The following is a 12,343-nucleotide window of genomic DNA, read 5'->3' on the forward strand; positions in this document are numbered from 1 at the left end:
AGTGACTCCACAAGCAGCATTTCAAGGTCCTGGAGTGGCTTAGCCAGTCACCAGACCTGAGCCCAATAGAAAATCTTTGGAGGGAGCTGAAACTCAATGTTGCCTAGTGACAGTCCCGAAACCTGAAAGATCTGGAGAAGATCTGTATGGAGGAGCCAAAATCCCTCCCTGCTGCAGTTTGTGCAAACTTGGTCAAAAAATACATTAAAAGTCTGACCTCTGTAATTGCAAACAAAAGGTTTCTATACCAAATATTAAGTTGATTTTTCTATTGTATCAAATAATTATTTCATACAGTAAAATGCTAATTATTTCAAAACCAGACTGTGATTTTCTGGATTATCTTGAGCCTGTCTGTCCAGTTGAAGTGAACCGCCAATAAAAAGTACAGACCTCGCCATTCTTTGTAGGTGTGAAAACTTGCAAAACTGGCAATGTATTAAATAAATACATACTTTCGTGTGTGTGTGTGTGTGTGTGTGTGTGTGTGTGTATGTGTGTTCTTATGTATTATATATAGAATACAAAATAAAACTATGAAATGCCAAATATCTAACACAAAAAAAGATGTTTCTGGTTAATTATGAAACATTTATTCTGAAGCTGGATTTTCCAATCATTTGTATGTCACTAGGCAACATAGTCCGAAAAACACTTTTAGCATTCACTGAGAAGTGCATTTTCCATTGTGTCCAATATGCACTTGCTGGCTGCTTAAACAGTGTGAAGAGAAGCATTTCAAAAGGATTTCACAGTATGCTCTAAGCCCATATTGAAGTATCAATTAAGTGTTTTGCCCTTTTAATTTCTAAAGCTGTCATTTTACTTTGCTAAATTATGAATGTTTCTCAGAAAAAAGCAAGATATGTTGTACTCTGCTCATGTGAGATGCAGAAACCATTTCCGTAGACATAAAAAGCCGTAAATGTTATTAGTTTAAATCAATGCTTAATTAAAATGGAAAGGGAAAATTCATAGCATAGACACAGATTATAGGAATCTTTACATTATTAAATGTAAAATATCTCTAAACAATAAAAGCAAGGCCAAACTGTAAATTAAAGTTTCTGTAATGAGAATGCTGGTAAAACTTACAAGTCCAAATAGATATAAACCATTACTGTCAATCACAAGCAGAATCCAAGCTTTATTACTAGATTGAAGGTTAGAAATTGTGGCTCTGATTTTATGCTGTTAATAACAGACTTTTCCTTACAAGTTAAAATAAGTAATAAGTAATTGGGAAACTTACACTGTATAATTGTGATCGGAACATCAATACTGTACTGTTTATATGGAAAAAAAAAACTCCACTGAAGTCAAAAAGGACAAAAACCAAAAATACACACAGATGGCAATACTGGTTAAAAATTTGGGCACATCTGTTCATGCAGTGCACATTGTATATTTAAGCCCGCTTTACACAATATATCTTACAATCCGTCGTTGGGGTCAAGTTGTAAGTGACGCACATCCGGCATTGTTCGTGACGTATTTGCGTGTGACACCTACGTGCGATCAAGATTGAACGCAAAAACGGTGATCGCAAACACATCGTATCTTTGTCTAGAATTGAACGTTTTGTTGATCGAATCTACTCAATTGCAGCGTGTGACATCCCTCATACGATGGTTTCCTCCCATAATCAGGACGTCATACTGTGAAGTGGTTGTGTCGTATCTTGTGGCGCTGATACGCCCATCGTATAATTGGTTGAAATTGTGTACACATGCGTTTTGAAATGATCTCTCTATAAATAGTTTAACTCAATCTCATTTAGTTGCAGCCTGTATGTATGTGTGATTTGATATTGATTGTCCTCGTGCGCAACAGAATTCTACTTTGGAATTTTGTCAAGGGCATACATCCTGCTTGTCCTGCTTTCTGGTTATTGAAGTTTTTTTTTTAAATTTTTTTATTTTAATAATAAGATGGAACTTTTTTTATTTATTTTTTTTCAAATATGAAAAGTAACCATCATGATTGCTCATACTTCAAGTTTTAAAATGTTACATTATACTTCAGAAGGTTTTTCTAATATGATGTATCTTGGTTTCAAAATGAGCAAAATGAGTATGACTTTTGTCAAATTGTAACATTTTTGGCATCAAACTGGTCATTTTTAATTTTTTATTTTTAATTTTATTTTTTTTTAAAAAAAACCAAAACAAATTACATTGTTAATTTAAAAATGTTACATACCTTAGATATTTCACTGAAACACCAGGGACAAACTTTCAGGAAAAAGCATTTATAAACGCACATGCGATGTCACGAATGGGGTTACCAACAAAAAAACCTTAATTGAGAGGCTTTTATAGACACAAAGTTAGCGGAATTCTGTCTGGTGTGGATAATTAATCAATTAAATGACGTAAATGCGTTAACGACATGTATGCTTGGAGAGAAATAAGGGAGTATACTTGCGATCACATTTGCATATATTTGAGAAAAAAAAAAAAATTACGTCACTGAACACATGATCACACGAAACGAACACAAAATTGTACAACTTAACACATAATACGAACGCACGTCTGACACCAAATTAAACGCCCTACGTGCGATCTCTAAAGATTGCATATGCAACCGGGGCGTGTCACATCGCAAATGCGATTGTACAACTAATTGCAACGTGTAAAGCGGGCTTAAGACTGAAGACAGCAAAACTATAAAGGAACACATATGGAAACGAGGAGTAAAGAATTGTGTGACATAAACCAGTATGTGTGTTAAACCTTCGATATCTCCAAGTACCCGCCTTTTACTCTGACAGCTTTATACCTTTGATATGCTCTAAAAGAAGTTTCATAAGGTAGTCCCCTAGAATTGCTTTCTAGTAGTCTTGAAGAAGGAGTTGTTGGAGATGCTATACACTTTGCAATCATTCTACAGTATTGTCCAATTAATCTCAAACCATCTCAATTAGGTTGGGCAGGTGATCGTGGAAGCCATGTCAGTTAAAGCAGCATTCCATCCCTCATCTTCTTGGTCACATAGTGCTTCCATAGTCTAGAGAAAAACTTTAGCACAGATAGCACCCGCCCCCATTGTTCGTGCGACGTTTGGTGATCGCTGCCGTAGCGAACATGCTGCCCACCTCCTTCCTTCCTCATTGCCGGTGGACGCAGGTAAGGAGATGTTCGTCGTTCCCGAGGTGTCACACATAGCAGTGTGTGGTGCCGCAGGAACGACGAACAACATCATACCTGGAGCAGCAACGATATTAAGGAAAGGAGCGATGTGTCAACGATCAACGATTTTTGACGTTTTTGCGATCGTTGATCATCGCTCCTTGGTGTCACACGCTGCAATGTCGCTAATGGCGCCGGATGTGCGTCACCAACGACGTGACCCCGACGATATATCATTAGCGATGTCGCAGTGTGTAAAGCACCCTTTAGTCTGGTGATCATTTTCTGGTTCCCTATCTATACTGCTATTCAGATGTTGTTTATATTATTCAATGAGGCAGTGCAAATGTCTGAATTTTTCCTCGGACGAAGTAGCCACCTGTCAATCAGCATTACTTCGGCAGTGACACCCTGTTGAAAAAGCAGACTGGTAGAGAAAGAGCAGCTCTGTTGATGTGAGGTCAAAAGAAGGAAAGTCACTGCCTGAGCCTGGAAAGATATCTGCAAGGCAGAATATGCAAGTAGTTAGCAATTACTTAACTGCCTGTAAGTTCTTGGCTCAAAAAAACCCCTAACTACCGAATAACATCTTTAAAGCTAATTGCTGGAGATTCTAGAAGCAGGACACCTCAAAATCAAGTTATTGTCAGACTAACCTTGTAACAAAAAGATCATTAAAAAGTGAATAGACCCTTAAACTTACTTTGAATCAAGCCTTGTTACCTTCTTGCTGAAAAACTCATCTACACCTTCATCTACTCTAGGTATTAAGCCATTCTGATCTCCATCGGAAGCGGCTTCAGCTCCAGATTGCTGGAATAATAAGCAGGAAGATGTTAGATTTACTACACAGACTACAGGCAAAAAAACAGGCAGTATGAAAGCATCTATATGTACTGTATATATTAACAGCTAACATGGAAACCAATCATCTAGCAAATGTCTTGTGCCTATAGAAAGCATACACAATAAATATTCATGAGATAAATGTGAAACTGACACCTTCTGTATTGCCGGATTGTATGCATGTTCTCTTCATATCCATCAACTACAGAATTGCAGTTCTGCTTATATCAGCAAGTCTGGATGAGGATCAAGCAAAGTAGGTAGCTTGCAAAATCTCTGCCCAGAAACACAGTCAATATGAAAATGTGCAATGCTAAAAGACAGTCGAATGCAAATCTATCATCAGAATATTACAAATGAAAAGGTGGGCTGAAAGACAACAGGAGCGCAAATGGGATCTTATCTGGAGGTGGGATATAAGGTCTTGGAGGAAGATGAGAGGCTCACCTGTGGTAGTTGTGTGAGCCAAAACCACTTTTATGAGCATAGACTTGACTACTGCAGCACCCCTGGAGTCTATGTGGAAGCTGAAGGAAGGAACATCTGTATGCATGAAAGTATTCACAGAAACATGTTGAAAAATTTAAAATCACTATTTTAATACTTGAATTGGATGAGCTCCTCATGGCGGTGTGGTGAATGCCTCATCTCTTCCTTCAACTTCCACATCAGGATATTACAAGGACAGGTCCACTAGGCTGTCATACCAAACGGCCCCCAACATTATGTTTATAATAGTCGCTATGAAAGAATTCAACTATGTATTCATAAAGTTTCTTTAGAGTCTCCAATGACTGTTGCCTTGCTAGTCATACATACCCATTGTGTGTTCACGCAGAGTCGACATTAATCCCTTAAATCCAACAGTCTCAAGGAAACAGACTAGCACCACCCTTGTAGAGATTGCTAGTATTAAATTTAAACCATCCCATTCTGTGATCCTGTATTGTTTATTGTTTCAAAAATATTTTCACTTTACTACCCAGTAATTTACATGAGGCCCTGATCATGCAGCATTTATGCAATGAGTCTGAAAAATGGTATTTGAACTTAATTATCATGATGTGACTGTAGGAGTGTGAGAGAGACCGGGGCTCATATGCTGTTCCTCACACTGAGGATCACTAGGCTATACCTGACCTCAGAGTTACCCCTAATGGTGGAGATGCCAAAGTCCCATATTTGGTTAAGCTCCTGACCAGAACGGAGCTTCCTTCCTTCCATGGAAGGAAGAGACAGGAAAGATGGAAACACACATTAAGACAGACTGGGAAAAAAAACAAAACTATAGACACACTGCAAACACACAGGAACTAACAATGAGAGACTCCAGAGAAATGCAAGAAAAGGAAGGTAGCAACAAAAAAAACAACAAGGGTTAACTTCACTACCGTACACAGCAGCAAGTACTACAACCACCAGTTAGTCTGGATCACAACACCTCACTAGACCAGCTAAGATAAACTACAACTGGCACTAATGGAAGTATCCAACAAGCATATATAGGCGGGGAGCAGATGTGATTGCCTCCCACACAACATGTGATCAAAATATAACTCACAAGCAGCCCAGCAAAGATTAAAGGGGTATTCCCATCTCAAAGATCTTATCCTAATATATAGTAGGTGCAATAATAATATGAGCAAATACCTCCAATTAGAAATGTAGTATCGTTCTCCTCATATAGCCATGTCTCTTACATCATGGTCAGGGCATTGCAGCTTAGATATCTATGGATATGCTCACTCAGTGACATTTAGTTAGTTCTTCACGGACATCATGGTGGCTCAGTGGTTAGCACTGCAGTCTTGCAGCGCTGGGGTCCTGGGTTCAAATCCCACCAAGGATACCATCTGCAAGGAGTTTGTATGTTCTCCCCGTGTTTGCATGGGTTTCCTCCGGGTACTCCGGTTTCCTCCCACACTGCAAAGACATACTGATAGGGCACTTAGATTGTGAGCCCCAATGGGGACAGTGTTGCCATTGTATGTAAAGCGCTGTGGAATTAATAGCGCTATATAAATGAATAAATATTATAATATTATATGGTCGTAACCATGGATACCTAAGCCGCAGTGCCCTGCACATGAGGTAAGGGACATGGCTATATCAAGAGAAGTATACTACATTTCTAATTGAGGTATTTGTTGTTATTATTATTATTATTATTATTATTATTATTATTATTATTATTATTATTATACTTACTACATATTGGGGTAGGATCCTGAAGATGAGAATACCCTTTTAACTCTTGCTAGCCAGCCTAAGAACTTCCAATCTGTTGGTTAACTGCTGAGTCAGCCTGCGCTGATTACAGACCTCAGAGAGGTTATCAGGCGGAGTGTCAGAATCCATAGTCTGAACAAATCCAGATGCCACGACAGTCGATGTTTGTAAAAATCTCTCTATAACAAAGATCTGTGACAGAGCCATACAGTACCGTATTTTTCAGACTATAAGACGCACCGAACCATAAGATGCACCCTGGTTTTAGAGGAGGAAAATAGGAAAATAAAATTTTAAGCAAAAAATGTGGTCATGACACACTGTTATGGGGCGAGGATCTGCTGCCTACACTGTTATGGGGGTAATATCCCCAAATTCTCTGCTAAGGTACCCCATCCTGGTAATGATCCTCCTGACTTGTATATGTACCCCATCCTGGTATATGCCCTTATCCTGCTTTATACTGGCATCCTGCTATATACCCCCATCTTGCTATATACCCCCATCCTGCTATATGCTCCCCTCCAGATATATACTGCCTTCCTGGTATATGCAGTTATCCTGCTATATACCCCCATCCTGCTATATACTGCCATCCTTCTATATGGCCTTATCCTGCTATATACCCTCATCCATCCTGCTATATACCCCCATCCATCCTACTATATGGCCCCATCCTGCTATATGGCATGTATCCTGTATCACACAAAGAAATAAACATTTATACTCACCTTTCCTCGCTCCATGCAGTATCGCTCCTCCCCCTGTCTGTGGCGGCAGTAGCGCCGCTGATCTGTGTGGAGCAGTCACTGTTCCCTGCAGCATCGCTCGTCCTGCTGTCTGCCGGTCAGCTGACCTGCGTGACTAGCGGCGCGCACAGCGATGATGTCATCGCTGTGCTCACCGCTCGCTACACAGATCAGCTGGCCGGCAGACAGGAGGAGATCACGGTGCTGAAGGGGAACGGTGACGGGTGAGTGTACTGATTCACTGCCTCCGGCGCTGACCTGTGTGGAGCCGCTCCCCTGCAGCATCGCAATGTCCTCCTGTCTGCCAGCTGATGTGTGTGGAGAGCGTGCACAGGGATGATGTCATCTCTGTGCTCACCGCTCGCTACACAGATCAGCTGGCCGGCAGACAGGAGGAGATCGCGGTGCTGCAGGGAAACTGTGACGGGTGAGTGTACCGTACTTATTCACTGCCCCCCCACGCATCATCATCATGATGATGATGCGCGGGGGGCAGTGAATACAGCCGTACATGATCACTCCAGGCTGTAGTTGCCAGGGGTGATCACGGCCGGCTGTTTAATATGCGCACCCCCCACCCATCATTCCGCCCACCTGTCAGTGCTGGCTTCAGTGCTGAGAGATGATGGGCGGGAGGATGGGAGTGCGTATGTAATGAGCGGGCCCACGTGGTCACGGCAGGTGCTGCTACAGCCTGCTCGTGCCGCCGATGACCCGCTCCACCGCAGCACCCTCATTCCCGGCTGCAGCCCTATATTCAGACCATAAGACGCACCCCCTACTTTCCCCCAACATTTGGGGGAAAAAAAGTGCATCTTATGGTCTGAAAAATATGGTATGTTGCAATTACACAAATGAAGTTCAATGGACTCTAATGGTTCTAATTTTCCACAGAGGCTAGTCTTTTCAAATTGACTTACCACAAACACGAAGTCTACTACATTTTGTACCAATCTGAAAAGACATTGCCTAAATTTTTTTTTAAAAAAATCACGATTGGAGTTCTAAGAACTCCATAGCTCTGTTAAGGGTTTAGTTTCAATCCCACATTCCAGGGGTCCAGATGTATTTCATGAATGCTGCATAAACAGGAGCTATATGTTTACTGGCTAGTGAAAGCTACAAGAGATACAGAAAAGCATACAAATAACCACAGTTTTCATCATTGATGAAGCCCCAGTGGTCAAACAGTTCCCACCTATACTTTAAGCTGTAATTGTGGAATTACTGTATTTTTCGGACTATAAGACGCACCGGACCATAAGACGCACCCTTGTTTTAGAGGAGGAAAATAGGAAAATAAAATTTTAAGCAAAAAATGTGGTCATGACACACTGTTATGGGACGAGGATCTGCTGCTGACACTGTTATGGGGTAATGTCCTGCTCATATACTCCCCAGCCTGCTCATATACTCCCCCATCCTGCTCATATACTCCCCATGCTGCTCATATACCCCCCATGCTGCTCATATACTCCCCATGCTGCTCATAATATACCCCATCCTACTATATACCCCCCATGCTGCTCATAATATACCCCCATCCTGCTCATAATATACCCCCATCATCCTGGTGTATGGCCGCATCCTGTGGCACATAAAAATAAACGTTCATACTCACCTTACCTCACTCCCTGCAGCACCGCTCCTCTTACTGTCTATATCAGCGGCAGCGCCGCTGAGTGGAGCCGTCCCCGTTCCCCTGTAGCATCGCAATGTCCTCCGTTCTGTGCCGGCGGCTGCGTGTGGACACGTGCGCGCAGCGATAAGGTCATCGCTGTGCGCGCCGCTAGTCTCCACGCAAGTCAGCTGACTGGCACAGACAGGAGGAGATTGTGATGCTGCAGGGGAACGGTGAGTAATGTGTACTGATTCACTGCCCCCCGCACTGATGATGAGGCGCGGGGGAGCAGTGAATACAGGCGCACATGATCACTCCAGGCTGCAGTTGCCAGGGGTGATCATGCGGGCCGGCTGTTTATCCCTCGACTATCACCCCGCCCACCTGTCAGTGCTGGCTTCAGCGCTGAGAGATGATGGGCGGGATGATGGGCGTGCATATTAAATGAGCGGGTCCACGTGGTCACGGCAGGCTGCTACAGCCTGCTCGTGCCCCCGATGACCCGCTCCACCTCAGAACCCTCATTCCCTGCAGCCCTATATTCAGACCATAAGACATACTCCCCACTTTCCCCCAACATTTGGGGGAAAAAAGTGTGTCCTATAGTCCGAAAAATACGGTACACCTTTCAGAAGCTGTTCTATATTTGCTTGAATAAAGTCATATACTAACATTGGATTTGCTGGGTTGCTGTTTTTTCATTCTTTTTGGTCGGAGTTTAGTAAAATGCTCAAGCTTTTTCCCTTCTTCTGATGGCAACTCTGCTATGACACTAGATGATCGCTTGTCCTGCTTGTAGGAGGGGTATGGAGGGTCTTCTATGTGTATTGGGACATCTTCAAGAGCCTTGTCCAGGTCAAATTCCATTTCTTGGAAAAAAAAAAAAAGTTAATAAGATAACGGTCTAAAAGCTTTTTAACCTTTATAGGCTACAAAAATATGAAGACATTTTATGTTGTTTATTTTCTGTTCTGTTCATAATCAGTTATTGAAATACTCCCTAAAGCAAAGCCGACACTTGTTCAATATACTCACCGAAGGCTCTGGACACAGGACGCAGCATTCGGCTGTGAATACTCTTTCTCTTGGACTTGGGAGTCATCTGCAATAATTACATCAATAGTTCACTGTAAGCGCACACACATTGCCTTCGTGGAGAATATAGATTTCTAGTAAGAACATAATATTGAGAAATAAAACAAAAGCAACAAAGAAGGATGGTTTACTGTGGCCTAATGTAGTAAAACTGTTCCTCTTGCTGTTAATGTAACATGCTGCTGGAAATGCTTTCATATAGTAGACAAAGACAATACAGATACACAGTAAACCACAAGCCCTTTTCTTTCAAGAACAGAAATGCAGGATGGGTCACACCATGCTGACAAAGGTCTTCCTGCGGAGCAGATTAATGGAAAAGGACATGGATTCTTCCTCTAAATAATATTTTCTCATGTTGTGAGAAATAACAATGTCAGCACTTTGTTAACCATTATTCGCTATAGACAAGATGCATAGAAAATGACAAGCGCATAGAAGGATGATTGATCACAGGGAAACATGCAAACTACATAATGCATAAGCCTTTCCCTGCCAGAAACAATAAAATATAGGTATTCAGACCGGCTTTCCTTTCATCAGTGTTGACGATTATGTATAATGTGTTTGTGTATATACACATGTATGTATGTATATAGGTTAGGATTGTCCATGCTGTTATCGCATGCAGCAAAGATACAACATAAAGAAGACATTGCAGCTTTTCCGCTTAATTTTTGTAGATTTCCAAAATGGTCAGGAAACAGAAAGCAAATTTACTTTGATGTCAGATATCATCACGATAGAAATATATTGCATCACTACCAAACTGTTTATACTAAAGAAAAGCAAAAAAAGACTTGCCATTTTTGACATCAGTTCCAAATCTTAAAAGATGTTGACGACTACTTTTACTTTGTTCATCAGACATTGATGACCTTAGGATAGGTCATCAATGTCTAATTGGCCGGGGTCAGACACTCTGTGCCCCCACCGATCAGCTGTTTTCGGTGCTGGTGGTGCCTGCAGCCAGTTGGAAATGCTCAGTTCTGGAGCTGCCCCGTCAACTGATAGCGGTTGGGGCCGGATACTTCACATCCACCACCCATTCAAATCAATAGGAGGTGCATGTGCAATACCCAGCCGCGGCCACTATCAGAGGTCAGGGCAGCTCTGGAACGGAGCATTTACGGCCAACTGCTGCCTCCACCAGGACCGAGAACACCTGATCTGCGGGGGTGAAGGGTGTCGGACCCAGGCTGATCAGACATTGATGACCTATCCTAACAATAGGCCATCAGTGTGAAAGTACTGGATAAACTCTTTAACAACAAGTTAACTGGGTTTATATTGGGGTCGCGGTCTATTATGTTCCCACCAATTCACTATAATTAAAGTGAGAAAGTGGAGTAAACTATATAGAAATGTACTCCACCCATGAGTGGAGAACATTTCCTGACTTTGGCGCCCAAATAGTTCAAAAGATGGACCAAATTAAGAAGCGCAGCTTCCTCCAGTGAACTACTGATCTAAACTGGCATATAAAACTATATATGACCTATAGACTACTTCTAAACACATTCCCATCTAAAAATCTATTAAGATATATCAGACACTTGCATATATTTCCCCAATGAAAAGTGTAACTACTTTGTTATCAAATTAGCTATTCCAACACAAGAGTTTGTCCATAAAATTGCTTTGGTTTATCTGCATAACACGGAATTATAAGGATTTCTGCTCTTATCATAACTTTTTGCTTCTAATAAACAAAGACTTGGAGGTCATACCAACGTGGCCTTAAAACCATAGAGATGAAAGATGGACTGCTCCAGAAAGGCTTGTGATGTGCTGAAACCTTTATTTGCTTGAAAGTTGGCTGGAAACAATCCAAAGTGGCTACTAAGAATATATTTAATTTTTTCCTATCCCGAGTCTCCCCGGGAGGGGGTGGGGGCTTTCAAAATAATCCGTTAAGCTCCTTTGTCCCCTGGCAGGGGACATCAATATTTCATACGCATTTTACTGTCTTTTGCCAATAGGTTTGAGCAGATTCCGTTTACACTACCGAATGCTGGAATAAATATAATTGATGATAACCTATAATAGGTTTTCAATGGGCAAAACAGGAAATTGTATTGGATAGGAAAAGGTTAATATCTTTCATTTTCACAATTTTCTTTATAAAACACAAGAATCAACAATAACAAAACTCTCTATTACAAATCTGTATTTCTTGGGGAGGAATGTTACACACCAACCATAACATGAAAACCACAGGCAGGTACCTTGACTAGTATTGATTATCTTGTAGAAATGACCCCTGTCGAGGTTTGAGATCGATTAAGAAACCATTGGACAGTCACGTGATGTATTGAAAACAGGAAATATAGGCAAACATAACGGTGCAAGCTATTTTAAACAGCAATGCTTCACTCTCCTCACTTACAAATATAATTGCCATCTAGAGGAAGTGAAAGTGAAGCCAGCATTGATTGGTCATGGGAATTGCGTGACATAAAAATGTCAGGCGATCCCCAGGAGAGTCCGTGCCGACACAACTGGAACAGTACTAGCACCGAAGAGGAGTATAGGTCTTATTTTATTGGGGGAAAACATTGGGATTAAGAATGGGTTGTCTGAAGTGGATAACTTTCATAGCGACTAGTTATAAGCGAGCACTACCATACTCCAACACCTGAGCTTGGTAGTTCTTGCCCATCTCTAAT

The 12,343-nt window shown here is 41.5% G+C and overlaps 1 protein-coding gene across 1 annotated transcript in view; it reads right to left on the minus strand.

Annotated features, from left to right (window-relative positions):
• The window catches only part of CARMIL1 (capping protein regulator and myosin 1 linker 1), a 362,146-nt gene that overhangs the window by 33,212 nt on the left and 316,591 nt on the right, over window positions 1-12,343 (minus strand). Inside the window, exons 29-31 of the mRNA XM_075316069.1 lie at window positions 9,615-9,681; window positions 9,252-9,448; window positions 3,838-3,947 (exon numbers count right to left, since the gene is read on the minus strand). Of these exons, the coding sequence (XP_075172184.1) occupies window positions 3,838-3,947; window positions 9,252-9,448; window positions 9,615-9,681 (374 nt within the window). The remainder of the gene's footprint in view (window positions 1-3,837; window positions 3,948-9,251; window positions 9,449-9,614; window positions 9,682-12,343) is intronic.

The sequence above is a fragment of the Anomaloglossus baeobatrachus genome, chromosome 6 (genome assembly GCF_048569485.1).
Source record: "Anomaloglossus baeobatrachus isolate aAnoBae1 chromosome 6, aAnoBae1.hap1, whole genome shotgun sequence".
In the NCBI taxonomy this organism is placed as follows: Eukaryota; Metazoa; Chordata; class Amphibia; order Anura; family Aromobatidae; genus Anomaloglossus; species Anomaloglossus baeobatrachus.